Below are 22,419 nucleotides of genomic sequence, written 5' to 3' on the forward strand. Positions count from 1 at the left end.
AAATTTTCTTTACCCATGAAACTCTTAATTCAAATTGAGATGTATATTGCAAGGAAGTATGTGCAAAGCAAGAGATGAGTCCCTAGCAAACTTCAAAGCTGATCTGATCTAGGGGATGACCTCTACAGGTGAGGAATGAAAAGTTGAGGAGAGCAGGGACTGGTAGGAGGTTCTGTTCTGTTTCACAGAGAAGGAACCAGAGCCCCTAACAATGAGTGTGGTATTCTTTTTCTCTTCAATATTGATTTTAGATAAGGCAAAATGCATATTGCTAATACATTTATATTTGTTCTTATAGAATTTGAGTTGTGGGGAACTATATTTAATACTTTCAGATAAACCATAATGGAAAAGAATATAAAAATGAATTCATTTTCTTTCATTTTCTTCATTCATGCAGATAATATGTTCATTTTCTGCACACATGTATATATATATATGTATATATTTGCAGCAGAAATTAACACAGCATTGTAGATCAACTATACTTCAGTAAAAAAAAAATCAAAGAAAAAAAAGAGAATAGGATAAATACTTGATAATTGAAGAAGTAGTAAGTTGATAGTACCCTTACAGGCCACAGGGTTCTGAGTAATCCCAGCAGGACTTTGTGAAAAGCAAGTCCAGTCTGGAAGCAAACATCCCCTCATCATCTCTTCTAATGGGGACAGACCAAGGAGAGGTGGTGAATTGGAGCTTGATAGTGATAGGTTTTTTAAAAATATTCTCTTATATGAAAGGTAATAAGGTGATAATCAAGGCCTCTAGGGGTTTATAATGTACACAAGCTCACACAATGTAACTGAAAGTTTATCATCAGCCATTATTTTAGAAAATATGTCATATATGTTGGGTTTGAAGTTTATCCATTTATCATTTACTATACCAGATAGTACTGACCACTTCTACTGATAATTAAAAGAAATTATAAACTTCAAACTAATTTTTCTGATTCAGTCTCCTCCTTAATGCAAGAGACCCATTTATCCCTGATGTTCACTCTGTTGTTTGAACTACACATTACTAAAAGGTATTTATTATATTTGAGACAGCTTTAATTATTGTTTTGTATGCCAAAATCTAGTTCTTTGTATCTTCTATTTATTGATCTACTTTTACCCTCTGATTCTCTATACATTTGGTCCTATATCCACATGCAGCCTCTCAACTTTTGGAGGATTATTTATATTTTAATTCAGTTTACATTATTTGATTGCTGACCTTGTATGAGGCTTTTTTTGCTAGAAACTGTGTCTTCTCTGCCCTTGTCTTTATTGAACTCATTGATACCCTGTTTTACTCCCTTATCTCTGAGTGTGACCAACTTCCTTGGGTGATAGTAACATGTCTGTGCAGCCACATGATTAATACCTTTATTTACTTGACCAGAGTCATTGGGAGAAGGAGCAAGTCAGCAGAAATCCAAAGTTCATGTTTACCTTGTTTTTTTCCTTTTTTAAAAAAACGTGAATCCATTTCCCCCTTTTTATTGCCCATCTCTTAATCTGTAGCACAATCCCACTCCACGTTTCCAAGGTGGGGAGTAAATTGGCCCCTCTTGACTCCCTCTGATTACAGTTTACTAGATTCAAGTGACAGATTTCTTTTTTTTTTTTTTTTTTCAAGTGACAGATTTCTGATTTTCCTCCCCACACAAGCCATCGCTCAGTTCTACCTGTGAGCTTCCCTTGATTTGTCTCTTTCATAAGATCTGGTTGACTCTTGTATAGCTTCTCCTGAATGTTTTTTACAACTGCTTGATTGTTTCTTTGTCTTTATATAATAGGTTCTTCTCCTTAGAATTTCTCCTTTTGCCAGTACTTTCCACTTAAACAGAACTAAAGGAAAAGAACAAAATAGAATATGTGTATTACACCAAAGGAACCATGAACTTGGACTTCAGAGGAAAGTTGTGATTGTAGCTGGCAGAGGGAGTGAAAGTCTTCCCAGGAGTGGTAGTAACATTTGAAATTGACTCAGAAGAAAGAGTATGATTTTGGCCAGGATGTGAAGAAATGGGTATTCAGTGCTCACCCAATAGCGCGGGGCAGGAAATCAAAGTAAGGAACCCTGTGGCGTACCTGGAAGACAGTTGGCTTTGGCTGTAGCAGGGAGGATATATGTTAAAGTGTGTACTTAGCTAGATTTCTTTCACATGAACTCTTTTTTTTAAAGCCAGATTTCTGTGGTGTAATTAATTAGCCCATGTTGTTTTGAATGGAGTGCAGAATTTTAAATCTGTCTTTTTATTCAGTTTTTTCTTAATAATTTTATCTCTTCATTCCAACTGATAAGAATCTTTTACAATCTGCGTTCTATCATCCAGTGTATTAGCCTTCAATACCAGCTTTGTGTCACTTTAAAATGTATTAAGACATACCTCTTCATGAAAACTTTAGTAAAATGTCTTGCTAAGGTTATTGTCGTTGAACCACATGAAATTGCCATTTTACTACCATTTTGATCTACTAAGAAAAAACGGTGATTTCATATGATTCAACCTGGTTGCATATGTTACATGCTGTAACACTGTTTTACTGATTTTAATAGCCTGTCCTTAGGGAGCCATTCTTCCTCTGATCACTGCTTTCTTTACATTAACCATTGGTTTAAAAATCCGTTCTAGAGTATTACTAGAGAATCAGTTTGGGGCTTTCTGTGTTTTGGTGGTGTGAGAAATGGTGGAGAATTAATTAAGTAGCTTTATTAGAAAGTGAATTTGAAAAAACCTGAAAGAGGATTTTTGCAAAATGAGTAGAGGAACTCATAAGAATAAATAGTTTGTTTCTCTTTTTATCTTAAATGTCATACTAGTTTATTATTTCTTGTTCATTGTCAAGTGACAGATTTGAAACCCACTTCTTTTCTGATTGAAATTGGCAGCTATCATACCACTTTGTAGAAACCAGGTATTTTGAATATCCTTTATCTGCCAGGTACTTATATTTCATTGTACTGTGTCACTAATCTATGACCCTTTATGTCATACATTCAGGACATAGTTGCTCATTTCGTTTTCTCACCCATGGGATTAGAGCTGTATTCGGCAAGTTCAAATGATAGAATTATGGAGGACTTAAAAGAAAAATATTGATTTCAAATTGTGGAATAGCAGTATTTGGGAAAAAAAACTCTTTGATAGTGGTTAGAAGAGCTTGAAGATGTTTTAACACTTCATTTCCTTATCCAAATTGAAAAGAAAAAACCCTTTAAACATAAAACATTTTGTATAAGGACAACCATTTAAAGATACACATTAAAAGTTATAATTTTATGTACATATTATGATATAAATTTGGAAGCTTATATCAATATATAGTCTGGAGTTTAAAGCAAAACATAACACAGTTTTACTCTGTATAGAAGTGACAGTTTTGAAAAGATTTGTCCCTGTAAACAATAATCAGTTTGTGTTTGAGAATCCCGTCTTTTAAATGTCTAGGCTTCCATATCATTAACTGTTTCCACTAAGCTTACAGAGGTTTAAGACAGGTATCTCCTAATCATTCATGAGAATAAACCCATAGATTTTTTTTTTCTTTGATGTATGTTATTATAAAGGAAGTTAAAAATTGAGCCTTAATCTATAGTGGAGGAAGCTTTCAAAATCAAGATTGTTTTACTTTTACTTTTGAAATCATCTATCAGTCTTTATGTTTATTACTTTTTCACAGATTTTTCTATCTGGTTTTCCCATCTCCACCTTCCCCGATTATTATAGTCCAGTACATGTTAATTAAAGCACAGTTTTGGTTACAGAACTGCTTACAAGGCTTCTTTAATGGTTTCAATTTTATATACATACATACATATATATATATATATATATATTTTTTTTTTTTTCTTTTTGGCTGCTTGTAGGATCCTAGTTCCCTGACCAGGGATTGACACCCAGCTACCACACTGAAAGGACTGAGACCTAAACACTGCATGGCTAGGGAATTCCCTCCAAGTCTTAACAGTATAAATTCCTTGCTACTTTGTTTCTTAAGGTCCTCTATGATTAGGTTGTTAGTTTAAGTTCCTAAACCACTGTTTCCTACTTCAACCCTGTGACCTCATTTTACAGCTCAGCAGTCTCTTTGCCGTTTCAGTACAGAACATCCTCATCCACTTGGTGAAGCTCATCTGTTTCTCTGTCTGGAATATTTGCTCTCCTGTTCTTTGTGTTTCGAACTTTTTCTTTATAAAGTCCAGCTTCAGTGCTTTTCATTCTTCCACTGAGTCTTTTCTGATAGCCTCAGCCATAAATGATTCTCCTTCTTTTAAGACCCATACCATATCCCAAACTTGAGAAGGGAAGAATAATTACATTTTTTATGAATGTGCCAATATATACATTCCCTGTTTTAAAAGTGTCAGTAATTTTCTTGAAAAATAGTATCAATGTAGATTAGTAATGGTGTAATAAATACTAACATAATTTAAATGGGGGGAAATCCAGTCTTTTTAAAGTGATATATATGATTTAATAATTTTAATAAAACAAAGTAATATATGTACTCTTTTGAAATTTCTTACCTTTGTATTTGTTTTATGTCTAAATATTTTTTCCCCATTGCTTTCTGAAAAAAAATCTGATCTTGTTTATGGTTTGTTAAACTCATGAAGAAATTTTAGATGTAATGATAACAAAATAGCCTTTAGCTATAACAGAATGTGTTGTGGTGGAACAGAAAGAGTTCAGTGTTGTTAAATCCGTGTTGTCCACTTGATTTCAAACCTAGTAAATACTTGAACTGAAAAGTTAATTTGTAAAGTGTGACATCTAAACATCTGATTTCTTAACTTTTTTTTTAGTGTGTATAGGACATTTTATGTGAAAAAAAATTGTAATGTTGGATATTAATTATATGTTAATAATTTGTTTATAGAACCTACCTTCTGGATCATCACGTGTTGGCGCCATTAAACTTACCTACATTTCAAAGGTAGTCTCTCTGTGTTGTCTTACATTCACGCTTGAATGAGGATCCCTTAGAATGAGAATATGAGTAAAAGGAGCTGACTCCTCTCTTTGTCATTTAAGATGATGTTGTGGTTCATATCACACTGAAAACAGTACCTGATTACTATGTTTAGGAAGTTCTTTGGTAAAATTAGGAAATTTTATCATATTTAGAAAGAATACAGAGTTAAATGATAGAATGTAGCAAATTGGGAAGTTAACATTAGCTTTCATGATTAGGCATATGAATGTCAGAAGTGGAAATTGATCTGTTAATAGGTTCTGTCTTTGGGAAATCTGGTGAAGATTTTTCTAAATCTGTATTTAAACTAATTTTTAATCTCACTACCTTTGACTTTTTGTTTCTTTATGTCTTAGTTTGAGGAGAATATGAACTATCTTCGTGATGAAAGATGATTTTTCCCTCATTTGACTTTGTCTCTACTAATTTCTTTTCATGTTTGTTGACTTTTCAGAAATTTTTGCAATACTATTATTTTTCTTTTCAAAAATTTAGATTTGTATTAGGTAGTTTTTCCCCTCTTATTATCTTTTATTAGTGTTTTGGGAACTGAGATAGAGAGATGTTGAGGAACTATTAATAGTTTTGTTTTACAGAAAGTAATAAGCTTGGTGATGACTTGAGATATGATTTAAAAATATGCATATAAATACTATTATGCATATATTGGGATTTATTAGCAAAGATCTTCATCAGAGGACCAATTTACAAGTATGCCTCTGTTTAAAAGAAAAAGATATTTTTGATAAATAAAAAGCTTTGTTATCAGTATCATTATAGAGCTATTCATCCTCATTGACCAAAAAATAAAATAGTCCTTGGTCAACAAAAATTACATATTTAAAGGGAACCATTTTACTTTCAAATTGTTATTACGTAAATTTGCAGAAGACAAATTTTGTTTAAGTATACCTCAAGTGTTCCTATAAATTTAAGACATTTAGTAATACTTCAGGGTGGCTTGCAACTTAAATTCTATAGAGACTTCTGTTAGGAAGTGTAGGATTCCATTGTAGAATAAACTATAGATGCCCCCCAACACCCTACCCTTCATCAGTTTACTTGATTGCCTGCAGTATACATATACTGCAGTGTAAACATGCTGCCAGGGATTTTTGACTCTTAGTGAAGTGATGTGGAAAGGCCTATTTTATTGAAATAGGCAGTTGAGGTAGAAATTACCCATATCCCTGTATCTTTTCAATTGCCTATTGCCTGGTCTTTTTTAAAAAGGGAGGTCTTTTTAAGGATTAAGATATTAATTCAGTAAAACAGACAGACTGACTGGCCACTGCTTTCCCCTCCTCCATTGCTTCCTTTTTTGAATATAACCTTCTCTGTGTAGTGAAGTTTCATCTCTGCCCCGCAGCGTACTGAAGTTTGAATTGTACACTTGTACTCTACTTTAGACTTGCCACTTTTCCCTCAGAATTTATCTCTGGAACAAATTTCATTGTGATTCAGTGCTCTGAATTTGTAGCTGGGATCAGTCAGGAAACCTAAACTTAGAATTCCTTCTGAAGGTACAGAACAGATGCTGAAGTCCTGACACTGGGCAGCAGCACGGCCAACAGCCATGCATGGGCTTCCACATGAGCTCCTTCATCTACAGGGCTAGCAGCAGCCAGGTGCAGCTGGTCATTCACATTCCAGATGGAACCCTGTGCTGCATGTAGTGAAGGGGGTCCCTTATCCCAGGGTGCTTTAATGCACAAGTGAGGATCCAGTGCCATTGGTTTCCTCATTGCAGACTAGTGTCTTCCGGATTTTTGGACTTTATTAAATATAGAATCTGGCCCTTACCCAACCATTTCCTCATGCAGTTAATTTAGAAATATGCAGTTTGGGAAGAATTCATGGATTCTTTGGAGTATTCCTTGAGGGTATTTTGAAAATTACATGAAACCAAAAATGTTTGTATGTGTGACATAAAACTTACTGGTTTATTTTCGGTTTCTTCATACTTCCTTTGAAGAAAAAACAATTTTGTTAAAAGAGAACATGGAAGTATCATTTGTTTTTGCGCATCTTACATTTGGGACCCATGTTCTAAATTTGATTTATAGTTCTTTTTTCATTTGCCTTAAAGTTTAACTTTAGATCTATGTGCTAAATGTGTGTGAGTACTGGGAAATTGTACATGTGGAAGTTCACAGTGTTTAAGGTTGATTATAATAGCATATGAAGAAGTGAGTGATTCATTTCTCTCTCTTGTTAGGTTAGCGATGCAACTAAACTAAGGCCAAAGGCTGAGTTCTGTTTTGGTGAGTAGCTGTATTTTATATGTTAGTAATTTAAGTTAGACTAATATAATTATATCATAGTGCAAGAGAAAACAGTCACAGAAGGCCCACGACTTAGTCCTGCGGGTTAATGAATTATTCTAAGTCAGATTGCCTTGAAACTACCGTCTGGTGAAGAAGTAAAACTGCTCCCCGACCCCTGAAGCCTCTTCCTGTGTCCCATCCCAGTCACAACCTCCTCCCACTCTGCCCATGTGTAATCATTATCTAGGCATTTATAGTGATCACATCCAGAGAGATTAATTTTATTATTATTTGATGTTCATTGCTTAAATAATGGAAAGGATTTAGTTTACAGCTTATGGGAAATGAGAAGTTCACAGCTTGGGAGCAAGGTAGTTGAGGGTATTTGATTAAGTGCTCAGTAAACATTTAATGAAGGTCTAGTATATATGCACTTTGCTTGGCACTGGGGCTGTGAGAGTAATAAGCAGTTGTTGCCCTTAAGAATCTCCCAGGCTACAATCTCACAGACAGAGACAGTTCAGTTCAGTTCAGTCACTCAGTCGTGTTCAACTCTTTGTGACCCCACGGACTGCAGCATACCAGGCCTCCCTGTCCATCACCAACTCTTGGAGTTTACTCAAACTCATGTTCATTGAGTCGATGATGCCATCCAACCATCTTATCCTCTTTCATCCCCTTCTCCTGCCACCTTCAGTCTTTCCCAGCATCAGGGTCTTTTCCAGTGAGTCAGTTCTTCGCATCAGGTGGTCAAAGTATTGGAGTTTCAGCTTCACCATCAGTCCTTTAGGATGGTCTGGTTGGATCTCTGTGCATTCCAAGGGACTCTCAAGAGTCTTCTCCAACACCACAGTTCTAAAGCATCAGTTCTTCAGCGCTCAGCTTTCTTTATAGTCCAGCTCTCACATCCATACATGACTACTGGAAAAACCATAGCCTTGACTAGATGGACCTTTGTTGGCAAAGTAATGTCTCTGCTTTTTAATATGCTGTCTGCTGCTGCTGCTGCTGCTGCTAAGTCGCTTCAGTCGTGTCTGACTCTGTGCGACCCCATAGATGGCAGCCCACCAGGCTCCCCCGTCCCTGGGATTCTCCAGGCAAGAACACTGGAGTGGGTTGCCATTTCCTTCTCCAATGCATGAAAGTGAAAAGTGAAAGTGAAGTCGCTCAGTTGTGTCCGACTCTTAGTGACCCCATGGACTGCAGCCTACCAGGCTCCTGCGTCCATGGGATTTTCCAGGCAAGAGTACTGCAGTGGGCTGCCATTGCCTTCTCCAGATATGTCTAGGTTGGTCATAACTTTTCTTCCAAGGAACAAGCATCTTTTCATTTCATGGCTGCAGTCATCATCTGCAGTGATTTTGGAGCCCCAAATCAGGTACAGGGCCGGGGAGTTATTGCATTTATCACAGGCAGTAGATAAAAGGGTGGCACTCTGTTTAGTAGAGTCGCAGAAGAAGAGCTTCAGATCCTTTTTTGGGGATCTTGGGAGTCAAGGGAGCCACACTACATGAGCCGCACTACTAACATGATCATCCTTTATTGCTGGGGAGAAAAGGTGGGAGGACCCCTGGACAGAGGGGTGCAGGGGAGAAGAATGTGGTGTATGGCGGGGTCTGAACACTGAGTGAAGTAGAGAGAGTGGTGAGAGACTAAAAAGTGAAAGGGCAGGCGTTAGGGGGTAATATGTTGACAAGTGATTTTTTCTTGTTTTTTGAGAAATGAGAGGTAAGCGATTAGAGAACATCTAGAGAGAAGATAGAAGGTGAAGGAAGCTTTTTTGCGTTGATAGAGTTTGATGCAAGGAGATGGGTTAAGTGGTTTTTAAACTACCATTCCTAACATGAGCCTGAATTAGGATAATGGCATTGGGGGAAACAGGAGGAGTGGAGAACATTAGAAGGAAAAGCACCAGGACTTGGTGACTGGACGTGTGGGAACCGAGGGGAAGACAGAGATGTCAGATAGGGTTGCTTCAAAGAAAGAAATCGAGGATCTAGGAGAGCTGATTGGATAGGGTGAAATATTAAGTATAGGGGGAAATATTTAATATGGAGTTTGAATGGTGGAGAAACATCCAAATGGAAATACTCTGGTGACAGTAATTAGGAACTGGATGGAGCTTGAAGATCAAGAATGGAGAACGTTAGAATCTGTTATCATAGTGGGTATAGTTAAAACTGGGAGAATCTGTATGCCCTCAATGTGTTAGTGGACATTAGTGAGGAAAGGGACAAAAATTAGTAGGAGTTTCCAGCTGACCTCAGAAGAGACTATTTACATTAAAGTAGAAGATATTTGTTAAATATGTTTTTTTTTTTTTGCTTGGGAAGGGCAGGTTTCTTCTATAGGCAGTATGGTAGGAATAGCATTGTGTATGTCCAGTAAGAAAGTGTGATACAAGCAGGATATATATAGTATGAGGATCTTCTGTAATGCTTTTATCACCACTAAGAAGCTATAAAAAGTCATGTATTTTTTACAAATTTATAATTTCTGGTTGCTAAATCGGAAAATGCCTCAGAACCTTGTTGAATGAAAGGCTCCTGGGGTAAGTTACGTGACAGAGAATGTTGTATTTTGGAGTATATCATGCACACACTCTTGACATTTGTTAACATAAAATCTCAAAAATACAGTTTGAAGGGCTAGCAGTATACAGGGAAAGATCTGACATTCAGCTATCTCGGTGTTTAGCATGAGGGATTTTCGTTGAAATCAGAGATTAAGATTGGTTATCTCTTGCTCTGCCAGCAGTTTATTAGTCTTCTGTTAGAGGGAGTGTTGCTCAGTTGTGTCTAAGTCTTTGCAACCCCACAGACTGTAGCCTGCCAGACTCCTCTGTCCATGGGATTTTCCAGGCAAGAATACTGGAGTGGGTTGCCATTTCCTTCTCTAGGGGATCTTCCCAACCCTTCCCCGTCTCCTGGGTCTCCTGCATTGGCAGGCAGATTCTTTTAACACTGCACCACCTGGGAGGCCCCTGTTAGAGGGAGTAAGGATCCATGAAATGTTTACCTTCAGAAAGAAGCACTAACTTCTAAAATAGACCAACAAGTTCCATAAAAATGGCAGCATAAAGACTTTCCTCCCTTTTTGTTCTTCTTGCTCAGTTGCTGTTGTGTCCAACTCTCTGCTACCCCATGGACTGCAGCATGCCAGGCTCCCCTGTCCTTCACTGTTTCCCAGAGTTTGCTCAGATTCATGTCTTTTGAGTTGGTGGTGCTCTCTAACCATCTTATTCTCTGCTGCTTCCTTCTCCTCCTGTGTTCAGTCTTTCCTAGCATCAGGGTCCTTTCCAATGAGTCAACTCTTTGCATCAGGTGGCCAAAGGATTGGAGCTTCAGTATTCAGCGTCAGTCCTTCCAATGTCTATTCTTCCCCCTTTTCTTCTCAGATTGCCCCCAAACAGTGAGAACAAGAAACATTCAAACCGTATTCCCTGAAACGTGCAGATTTCTGTAATTCACAGTGTAAAAAGATGGGAAGTGGATGGAGGAGGAGGAAATAACTTAGCAGAGTAGAAGAGGCCCCTGGAAACTAGCCATTTCCATATCCTGCCCCCATGCCAGCTCTGGACAGACTAGGTGCTGGATGCTGTCTAGGGAAGCGTCAGAGAGGAGGGACCCAGTACAGGGACTTTGTTTGCATGTCTCTGTAGAAACAGCCTCTGGTCCCTTCCTCCAGCTGGCTCAGGCGGGCAGCCACCCTTCCCCCATCCCAGCAAGGAATGGCATGTGTAGTATCTCCCGAAATAGCATCAGTCAGGCTATGTGCCTGGGGACAGTAGTCCCAGAGAAGAGGGGGGAGTGAGGCATGAAACGGAAAACGGGAGGATTAGATAAGTCTGCACACCAAATGCAGCTCTTCCCTGTGTCCAGGCCCAGCGCATCAGGCAGCCAGGTGGAAGTGGGGCAAGAATCTGAACACCCCAGAGAAGACAGCCATAGGGACTGACAGCTGGCATTTCCACCAGAGGGGCTTGCTGTACAGTGATGCCCACCATCAGAATCCCTACATAATATTCAAGAGAACTTCCAAGGAGTTTTTTGGTATCTTGTTTTTAAGTATGAATGGCCAGCCCAGAATTACGTGACATTTGAGAAGAAAAAACTGTCAAATAGGGAAAAGAACATGAGACTATGAAAAACTCAGAAGAACAAGGCAAAGAAAGCTAAAAATGAAGCAGGTAGTAGGAGAGAAATAAGAAAATTAAATTCGAGGCTCCCTTCAGAAAACTGATGTGTGACTAATAGAGAAAGAACAGACAGAGAAAGAAAAGAGGGAATAGAGAAAACAGAAGAAAATTGGCAAAGGAATATGATAAAATGTCTCATAACTATTTGATTCATTACTGTATTTGAACCATAGCAGTTGATCCTTGGTTGTGAGGTGATTTTTATTTAGAGTCAAGCTAATGTTTGTGCTTCAGGTTTTATCCATTTGGTACATTCACTCTGATGGTAAAGATTCGAAATGAAATAAGGGAAGTACTTAAGTGAAAAGCTAGTAAGTGCGCAAGCCTCTGCTCTGCATTCATTATACACAATGAAACCTTTGCTTTAAAAGTGTGGAAACTTAACAGGTTTCATACAGTTTATCATTATTCTTATTAAAAGTTTTTTTCCTTCTTTTGCCTGTCCCCATCACTACTAGTAAATTTTTTTATAATTTGCTCTAACATTTTGCACAGTGCTTCCTTACTTGGAAATCTCCAGCTGATACTGATGATCATGGAAGTGATGAAGATGGTGACAGGGAGCGTCTGTTCTCTCCCAGGCCCTGTGTTGGCTGCTTTACACACATAGCCTCCTCCCTCAAAGGAGGGATGGGTTCTGCTCCATTTCACAGACGAGGAAAACAAGAGTCCGAGACTAAACAGATTGTATAAGATGGGATTGCTAGTAGGTGCATGAGCTAGTTAGGTTTGGTTAGCTCCAGGCTCAGATTTTCCCTCCTATCAAATCACTATGCCTCTTCCTGCCATGAAAATAATTCTTAAAGCACATGATTTTTTATTTAGACTGCAAATTGTGCTAAGTCTTTTTAGAGGTATATTTACCTCTCTTCTTTCCCTGAAAAGATACCTTTCCATAAATGTTACTTATTCAAAAAAAATATGTATTAAGCACTTCCTTTATAGCACGTATAGTATACTACCAAGTGCTTAGAATTTTAAACTCTTCAGATGTTCTAGGCAGATGCCGAGAATAACATTGAGGAGGAAAAAGCCATTATGAGGGGAATGCAGCTTCAGCCTAAGTTGGAAAAGCTTATGCTTTTCTGAGTGTTGGAAATTAAAAACAAAAACTATATATTGACATATGTAATAGCCTAGTGAGTTACTTAATTTATATTTATGGCATTTATAATTTCTCCAGTCACTAGTAGAATATAAAAGAACAGATTTATAGTGTGTTAAATTTCTTTAGGTCCAGACTAATTGTTTTATAGCCCTTCATAAGATAAGACTCGTATCAATTCAAGGAAGCTCTGGTTTAGTATCTTGTTCTCAGTCTTAGTTTCATAATCTAGTGTATTTGAGAAGTAAGTGTCCCCCCCCACCCTTGCCTTAGTCACGTTCAGCTGAGTGTTAGTATGTTATTTAAAATTTTGTTGGAGACTAAGTCATTAAAAAAAGTATATTAAAAACAAAAAATTATAGCACTGTAGTTGTTCAGATGCCTGAGCCCTTAGAATAATTTTTTTTTAAATAAATCATGTAATATATAATTAATAAGCTTTAATTTGAACATTGACTATAGTACTTTGTTGACAACTATATGCAGGAATGCTTTGCTTTATAGAAGTGTAGTAGTCACTAAATGGGTATATGTAAATTAGACTGCATAAAAAGTTCTAAATGTGTTAAGATTATAAACATAAAATGCATAAGTGCTAGAAAAATAAAGGTTTATTTTTTAATCTTGAGTCCGGGAGATTTTCTATGTACCACGTGAAAGCTAGAGTCTTTAAAGAAAAGAAAAAGATTGATAGGCTATTTCTGATTCATCAAAATACCATGAACTAAGTGACAAGACTAATGATAGGGAAAAGTACTTGAATTACAATTGAAAGGGTTACATAAAAGCTCTTTAGTTCAATTCAGTCACTCAGTCGTGTCCTACTCTTTGTGACCCCATGGACTGCAGCACGATAGGCCTCCCTGTTCATCACCAACTCTCGGAGCTTACTCAAACTCAAGTCCATTGAGTGGCTGATGCCATCCAACCATCTCATCCTCTGTCATCCCCTTCTCCTCCCATCTTCAGTCTTTCCTAGCATCAGGGTCTTTTCCAATGAGTCAGTTCTTCGCATCAGGTGACCAAAGTATTGGAGTTTCAGCTTCAGCATCAGTCCTTCAATGAATATTCAGGACTGATCTCCTTTAGGATGGACTGGTTGGATCTCCTTGCAGTCCAAGGGACTCTCAAGAGTCTTCTCCAACACCACAGTTCAAAAGCATCAATTCTTCGGTACTCACCTTTCTTTATAGTCCAAGTCTCACATCCATACATGACTACTGGAAAAAACATAGCTTTGACTAGATGGACCTTTGTTGGCAAAGTAATGTCTCTGCTTTTTAATAAGCTGTTTAGGTTGGTCATAGCTTTTCTTCCAAGGAGAAAAGTTCTTATAAAAGCTTTTATAAATCAAGAAAAAATAAATGAACGACTCAGGAGAAATATGGGTAAAGAAAATAAACAGAGCTTACAAAACAAATGTAGACAACCAGTAAACATATAAAACTAATTTGTCTCAGTAGTCAAAGATTCAGATTTAGACAGGCTATAATTTTTTACCAACTAGGTGGACAGAGAGTCAGGAAAACACACCACACTTAGCGTTTCAAACCCAGGGGATTTGTTACAGGGAATTGGTTGGCCAGATGTTGAGAAGCTGAAGGTGCACGAAGGGAATGCTGAAGTAACCCAGCGATTAAAAACTGTATGAAGCAGCTTTTGTCACCAGGGCTGGAGAGAGGAAAGGGAAGAGGTGATATTACCAGAACCTAGGACTTCCTGAGGGGACTTCAGGGCTGGCAGAAGAGCTTGGAGCCACGGGTGGTTGTGTGCTGCTGCTGCTGGAGGGGCGTCAGCAAGAGCAGTCCCCTCTCCCACTGTCCTCCCACCTCTTGTCTCCCGCCAGTACTACCCATTAGCAGGACATGCCCAGGCTGGCAAGGAAATCTAGGAAATAATGTCACAGCATCTCAGGGCTGAAAACAAAAGAGGTGCTAGTGAGGAATATTAGATAATTTAAGCCTTTGGATTCAGTATTGGTCAGATTCAACCTTTGGGGAAGACAGTTTACTAATATCTGTAAAAATGTTAAATGTGAATTTTCTTCTTATTGAAGCCTATGGTAAGAAATCTATCCTATAGAAATGCTAGCCGAAGTGTGGAGAAGTATACGTACGTGATGTTTCATTGGGATATTTTACATAGTTTCAAAAATCAGAAATAGCCTAAATGTCCATCATTAGAGGATTGGCTAACTATATTGTGGTATTTTTACATATAGTGAGAAATGTTACCATTACAAATTAGAGTCTTATTGATAATACTCTATGTATTATCATACATAGTGATGAAAGCAATATCATACATGGTCTAACATTCTGTCAGATTCAAAAGTCACAGTACTGAAGCTGGCAAGGTTTTTCAGCTGCCGCAGACATAAGTTTAGGTAATAAGTACACAGTTTCACCTGTTGTAGTTTGTTTTTTCTCTCAACAGTTATGAATGCAGGGATGAGGAAATATTTCCTACAAGCCAATGATCAGCAGGACCTAGTAGAATGGGTGAATGTGTTGAACAAAGCTATTAAAATTACAGTAAGTATATGTATCTTTTTGTGTGAAAAAATTTATTATCTTTACATGATCTTTACAGATTGTACAATATACCCTACTGAGTGTCCGTAGCTTACCAACAGTTTATCCCAGAGTTCCTCAAAGTTTATTTAAAAGACAGGTTATAATATGAATGCTTTTTCTTGTTTTAATACATGGTAACTATTGGCCCTTAAAAATCAGCCCATTGATGCCTTTTTAACCCATTGTGTACCTAATAAAGGTCTGTATTACTGTAGATTTTAACTTCCTGGGGGGACTTCAGGGCTGGCAGAAGAGCTTGGAGCCACGGGTGGTTGTGTGCTGCTGCTGCTGGAGGGGCGTCAGCAAGAGCAGTCCCCTCTCCCACTGTCCTCCCACCTCTTGTCTGGACTGTTTACACTAGTGTTTCTAAGGGAAAATGCAGGTAGAGTTCTACCTTTCAGATATGTTTTCCCCCGCTCCCCGCAGGGAAGATTAAAAGACTTTTTGCCACCTACCTAGGGTATAGAAATGGCATTCTGTCTGCCTCTTAAGCCATGACTGGGACTGGTCCTAGGTAGGTAGGAGTTGAAGATAGGAGCAGGACAAGACAGTGAAGGGCTTAGAAAAGACTTCAGGGGTGGGGACTGCTCTGAAGAATGAAGAACTGTAATAGCCAGAGGGTCCTGCCCACGTGGCCCTTGGGGGTTTGTCTCAGGCTTGAAACTGTTTGCCACACTGTTTTTCCCCTTCAGTTCCTGGGCACTCATTTTCTTGTGCTGCAGTTTCCTGCTTCCAACTCAGGCTTCTCTTCTTGGTTTTCTGATGAACATTAATATGTATTGTTTGTAGTGTGCCAGGCCTTGCACTGAAAGTTTTACCTAAAGTACCTGAAAAAGTGAGGCTTAGAAGGATCGAGTGACATTTATAGGTTTGATAGCTGTTAAGTTGTGGAGCTGTGAGCCACACCATCTGCTTGACTCTGCAGCCTAACTCTGAAGCTCAGTGCCTCACTGCTTCCTGAAAGAATGAGCCTCCATCCTTCTTCTCTGACCCCTGAAGCAGAACACAGATTTCTGGGAGAGTTTAGGACTGCCACTGCAGAGCAAGTGACGGGAACTGTTCCCTGATGAAGCCTCTCCTTCCCTTTCCCCTCTTACACACTGGTGGAAAGGCACACACGGCAGGCCCATATGGGAAGGATAGGGAAGGAGGTCCTGGGTGGGGTTGTGTAAATGGAAGGGTGTTTTTACTAAAATGAGGTTATTTACTGACCCAATATGACTTACTCTTTAAAAACATATGCTCTGACACTCAGCATATGTTTGTTTCTATTTAAATGAATAAGCCATATTTATGTCATAACACAATAAAGAGTTAATATAACTAAAGCTGTTCTCAGAGTTAGGTCAATTTTTTTGGGTCTTGCACCAGAACAGCTTGTTACCACATGACAGAAAACACCCACGCACGGCATCTGATCTGTGCATGAAGCAGAAGTTATTTTAGGTTTGTGCAGTTTCAGGAAAGCAATTTTTAAAAAACTGACGCAGAAGTACATTTTCTTAAAAGGCTTTAACTGATTGTTTTTGACTCTTTGCAAATATTCCCTATTTGGGAAATTTTTTATAAAGACAATATGTAGTAATTTCACTGAAGTAATTTTTTTTTTTTTACAATTTGCAGTGAGCAGCAGCATTGGTTTCTTAGTGCTTTAAGAAAAAGTAGTGAATTGAATGGTCTCAGACTTTTTACCATTTGGGAGGTCTTTTGAATTGCTGTATCTAAACTGTCTTATACAAGTGACACTTTAAGCTTACTCAAATGGGTAATGTGTCAAAGTATGTGGATTCTTAAATAGATTTTGTGGTTTTGCAGCTGTTGAAACTTTTATAGTTTAAAGATGAATCTGTTGTATATGTGTTTTTATAATTCACATTTTAAAAATATAAATTTAAGATAGAGATCCATGCTTATCAACAAAGTGGTTGTAACTATGTTAAATTGAGTATAGAATCAGTATTGCTTAGTAAAAATTGGTTTTATATAGGTACACATTAACTCATAGGATAGCAAAGAAAGAATTTCCCATGCTTTAATAAGAAAAATTTTATTTCACTGTTCTTTTAAAAAAAATGTTACCAGTGTTAATTCCATATGCATTTAAGTGCAGAAGCTTTAATCTGGTGTACTTCCCTATGGAAGTTGCTGGTAATTTACATGTAGATTTCTTTGTAAATTTCAAGTTTCTGTTTTAATATATGTGTAGTTTACCTTTATGTGGAATCACTCCAAGTGACATTTGGTAAACTGTGTAATTTAGTAGTCTGCTGAGTACAATGTAATATATAAACTTGAAAGTTTTGGAAATTCAAAATTAGGTTTTGGAAGTATATGGTTTCAGAATAGAGGTGATTAGAGGACAGTGGGTAAAGGAATGATGATTATTTATCTACTTACTAATTATAGTACCATGCCATCTTAATGGACCATCCTCTAGCATCATAGTTCATGGCTTTCCTCACTTTGATGAATTCTGTGTGACTGTGTGTTGGTGGCTGTCATTAAAACAATTTTCCCCTTACTTACAAAAAAGAGAGAAAGAGCAATAGTAGAGAAACCAAGAAGCAAGAGAGTTCCAGAAAAACATCTGCTTTATTGACTATGCCAAAGCCTTTGACTGTGTGGATCAAAACAAACTGGAAAATTCTTAAAGAGATGGGAATACCAGACCACCTGACCTGCCTCCTGAGAAATCTGTATGCAGGTCAGGAAGCAACAGGTAGAACTGGACATGGAACAACAGACTGGTTCCAAATCAGGACAGGAGTCCATCAAGGCTGTATGTTGTCACCCTGCTTATTTAACTTACATGCAGAGTATATCATAAGAAACGCTGGGCTGGAGGAAGCACAAGCTGGAATCAAGATTGCCGGGAGAAATATCAATAACCTCAGATATGCAGATGACACCACCGTTATGGCAGAAAGTGAAGAAGAGCTAAAGAGCCTCTTGATGAAAGTGAAAGAGGCGAGTGAAAAAGTTGGCTTAAAACTCAACATTCAGAAATCTAGGATCATGGCATTCGGTCCCATCACTTCATGGCAAATAGATGGGGAAACAGTGTCAGACTTTATTTTTTGGGGCTCCAAAATCACTGCAGGTGGTGACTGCAGCCATGAAATTAAAAGACGCTTGCTCTTTGAAAGAAAAGTTATGACCAACCTAGACAGCATATTACAAAGCAGAGGCATTAGTTTGCCAACAATGGTCCATCTAGTCAAGGCTATGGTTTTTCCAGTGGTCATGTATGGATGTGAGAGTTGGACTATAAAGAAAGCTGAGTGCCAAAGAAATGATGCTTTTGAACTGTGGTGTTGGAAAAGACTCTTGAGAGTCCCTTGAACTGCAAGGGATCCAACCAGTCCATCCTAAAGGAAATCAGTCCTGAATATTCATAGAAAGGAATGAAGTTGAAGCTGAAACTGATACTTTGGCCACCTGATGCAAAGAACTGACTCATTGGGAAAAAACTCTGATGCTGGGAAAGACTGAAGGCAGGAGGAGAAGGGGATGACAGAGGATGAGATGATTGGATGACATCACCAACTCAGTGGACATGAATTTGAGTAAACTCTGGGAGTTGGTGATGGACAGGGAGGCCTAGTACGCTGCAGTCCATGGGGTTGCAGAGTTGGACACGACTGAGCAACTGAACTGAACGGAGAGAAACCAGCCTTGAAGAAAGTATTGATGACTAGAATTTGGAAAGTCAACTTTCAAAGTACACTTTCAACTATTTATATTGATAACTATAAATATGATGGGGCTGGTCCCCTGTTGATTATTAAGGAATATCCAAGATACATATGGCATATTCCTAAGTAGAAACCTACTATTTTTAAAAATAGTGTCTTTTCCCACTCTAGGTTTTGATTTAAAAAATCAGTATTTGATTTTAATCTAAAAATAAGTATTTTGAAATTATGGCCAAACTTCCACACTTTCTTTTTTTTTCCATTTTAATTGGCAGCTGGGAGTAGATAGAATAACCTGAATACAGGACTTCTGTCTTACCAAGATCGTGTATATATGTAATCCAAAGTGTAAGACTTTATACTTGTGTTTTTCAGCCTGTAGGTAGAGCCCTCAGAAAGGTCCTAACATCCAGGAGTTTGTTCTTGAATGTTTTAGGTTTCAGTCTTCAGGCTTGCCATTTTGTTCATCTCTTCTCTAGTCATTTTTACCTTTTCTTTTTCTGCTGTTAGAATTTCCTATCATTAGGATCATGTGCAGATGCTTGCCAAAAATACATGCAAATCTCTCGCAGAAAAACCATCACAGCAATTAGGGATGGGAAGCAGGGAAGAGGGGATAAGCAGTCGGCAGTGAAACCAAGAATGTTCAGTGTCTGACATTTCTCATCTGTCTAGTGAGGTCACTTTTCTGATTCTCATTACAAGTTGCCTGACTGTTTTTTTTGGTTCTGAAAATGTGTTTATTTTAATGACTGCCTTGAGAGCTAGCTTTTCATTCAGAATTTTTAAGGGAGTTACTATATTCATGAGTATTTTGCTTATATTTTTCTTCCCTTAGAAATGTTTGCAATTTAGATAATTTTGATTGTAAAATGCAATTCTAAGTCAATTGTTGAACTATAGCATTGGACTTATGCTGCTGTACTTAGCGTTCTGTTATAAGGATAAATGAGAAGCAGTGCGTTTAACGGTATAGGCAAGGGTTTTTTAATATACTATCATTTCTAGAAGAAAAATGAAAAAAAATGTAACTTTTAGTATATTTTTAGGGAGATATTAAAGGTATTTTCTTAGGAAATTCTCACATATGACTAAACCCTCAACTTCTTAAAATAGGGAGTAGCCACTTTTCGTATGGGTCACCTTTCAGCAGTACATTGCAGCTAATACAAATGTTGGAGAGCTAATTCTCTCTCTGGTTTCAAATTCTTTTAGTACATTTTTCTGTTCTTATGGCTAACATGGCCACATTTTCTCTGTCAGAATAATTGAAGCAGATGATGCTCTTAACTAGAAAACACTGGGACTTCCTTAGCAGGTTGTTTCTGGGTATAGTGAGCTTCATATAGCCCTTTCACTCTTAAGTATTTTTGCGGATCTTGGCAAGTAAAATTCTGTCTGTAGCCATGTTGTCTTTAAAAAGCTCTCCAAAACGTGCAACCTCTTAGATAAATCTCTTAGAAGAATTCAGGAAACTTTCCCCCTCCAGAGTTCATTTCTCTCTCCTGTCTTTCTTATTTCCTTCATTCTTTTGTTCCTGCCCACGACTGGTATTATAGTTTAATTATGGATGAGAGGGTGGAGGGTTGGCCTAAGGCCTGGGGAGAAAGCCATTAGGGGAACATCTGAAGAGACGGGATCCCTTGGCCTCAGGATGTTGCACAGTCTTGGGCAGGAATGGAGAGATGGGAAAGGTAACAGTGCAGAGCTGTGATCCATTCTCAAGTGCTCTGATAAAATGGGGATGTCGTTATAGTGGTTAAATGAGAAAGAGTTATACAAACTGAGCTAGAGCGTGGACCAGCCAGGATCTAGATTTACATTCCCTGATGCCTCTTGAGCCTGTTTTCTTACTGCTGTGGTGATGCTTCTCCTATGCATAGGACTGACAGGAGGATTAAAAGGGAAAATACATGAAATAGTACCTGCCCAAGTAAGCGCACGGTAAGTGATGGCTGTGTCATAAATACTGTAGAAGAAAAATCAGTATGAAAACTTAAAGGGTTATATATATATATAATTTTTATAGATACCAGTTGTATATAGACATGATTGGTTGGAAATTCTGTGATAAAAGAGGATCTCAGATAATGCTCATTGCAAAATGATTCATGAAGTTACTGTTTTAGGTCCCAAAGCCGTTAGACTCACAGCCTCATCCTGATAACCCAAGTCGCCAAGGCGAATGTGGAAAGAAGCAGGTCTCTTACAGAACTGACATTGTTGGTGGTGTGCCCATCATTACCCCAACTCAGGTAAGAAATCAGTTCTTCTATTGTGTGATGGTTTAGCTACTGCATATTGATTTTTGTGTTATCAAAAGTCAAATGGTACATCTTTATTGAATAAATGCAGTAATTAAAACATAAAATTTTTATACTTATTTCAAAAGTATGTTTTTATTGTAAAAAATCTGGAAAGCATAGGTAAACAACATTTAACACTTTACATGTTTTCTTCTGAGCCTTTCTTCCAGGCCCTTTTGCCCCCTAGAAATGGGAATACTTTGTAAACTGCTTTTTTTCCCTTAGGTCTGAAACATTTTCTAAGTCACCAAAAAATTATTTCACATCGTTTATCATGACTGTGTGGTAGCCTTATTCCTAATCACCCAAACATGGTAGTAACCCAAGTGCCCTTTATGGGTGATTTAGCCAATGGGATGTCCAAACCGTGACATTACTGCTGTCAGTGAGAAGGGTCGAACAACTGGTACAAGGACCAACTTGAATGAATTCCCAGGAGAATAATACAGAGTGGCAAATGACAATCTCAAAAGCCTCCCTACTGTATGATTCCGTTTGTATTAAATCCTCTAAATGTCAGAACAATAAGGATGGAAAACAGATTAGTGGGGGCCAAGCAGTTGGGGATGGAGGCTCTAAAGGGGCAGCCTGAGGGAGCACTTCTGTGCTGTGGTGGTGGCGGGAACACAGCTCTGGTAATACAGGTGCCTAGAATGGTACATGCGCAGAGACAGGTGAGTGCGTGTGAAGCCGGGGAGGTGGGGACAAGGTCTGTGACGTGTCTCGGTGTCTGTTTTGATGATGTGCCATAGAAGGGTTTTCCCTGTTTGGAGAAACTGGTTGAAGGGCACATAAGACCTCCTGTACATTGTGTTTTTACAACTTCCTGTGAATATTTATAATTATTTCAAATTAGAAAGTTAAACCCCAGCATCCCCTACCAAAAAAAAGAACGTGCTGGTGGCAAGACTTTTGCAGAAAAAGAGAGATAGAAATCTGGGTTTTAATCAGTGTTGTTAAAGGTTATGATTAAGTATCTCAAATTAATTAGAAAATACTTGAAGATCTGTTTTCCTGACTAATGGATTTTAAGATTGCTGGGATAACAGCATGAACTGCAAGTATCCTTTTAAGCTAAACAAGCAAGAAAAAGACTTTATTTTGTTTCATTCTAGAAAGAAGAAGTAAATGAATGTGGTGAAACTATTGACAGAAATAATTTGAAGCGGTCACAAAGCCATCTTCCTTACTTCACTCCTAAACCACCTTCAGATAGTGCAATTATCAAAGCTGGATATTGTGTAAAACAAGGAGCAGTGGTGAGTAGTTTAACACAGTATGTGAAATAATGAAAAATGAGTA

The 22,419-nt window shown here is 38.0% G+C and overlaps 1 protein-coding gene across 8 annotated transcripts in view; it reads left to right on the forward strand.

Annotated features, from left to right (window-relative positions):
• PLEKHA1 (pleckstrin homology domain containing A1) overlaps nt 1-22,419 on the forward strand; it is a 53,908-nt gene that overhangs the window by 20,452 nt on the left and 11,037 nt on the right. For 7 of the 8 annotated variants that reach the window (XM_040254941.1, XM_040254943.1, XM_040254938.1 and 4 more), the window contains exons 3-7: nt 4,875-4,931; nt 7,189-7,234; nt 14,977-15,074; nt 20,941-21,066; nt 22,233-22,376. In XM_040254941.1, coding sequence (XP_040110875.1) covers nt 4,875-4,931; nt 7,189-7,234; nt 14,977-15,074; nt 20,941-21,066; nt 22,233-22,376 — 471 coding nt within the window. The remainder of the gene's footprint in view (nt 1-4,874; nt 4,932-7,188; nt 7,235-14,976; nt 15,075-20,940; nt 21,067-22,232; nt 22,377-22,419) is intronic. The other variant, XM_040254946.1, reaches the window with a different exon arrangement.

Source organism: Oryx dammah, unplaced genomic scaffold (assembly GCF_014754425.2).
Source record: "Oryx dammah isolate SB20612 unplaced genomic scaffold, SCBI_Odam_1.1 HiC_scaffold_14, whole genome shotgun sequence".
Lineage (NCBI taxonomy): Eukaryota > Metazoa > Chordata > Mammalia > Artiodactyla > Bovidae > Oryx > Oryx dammah.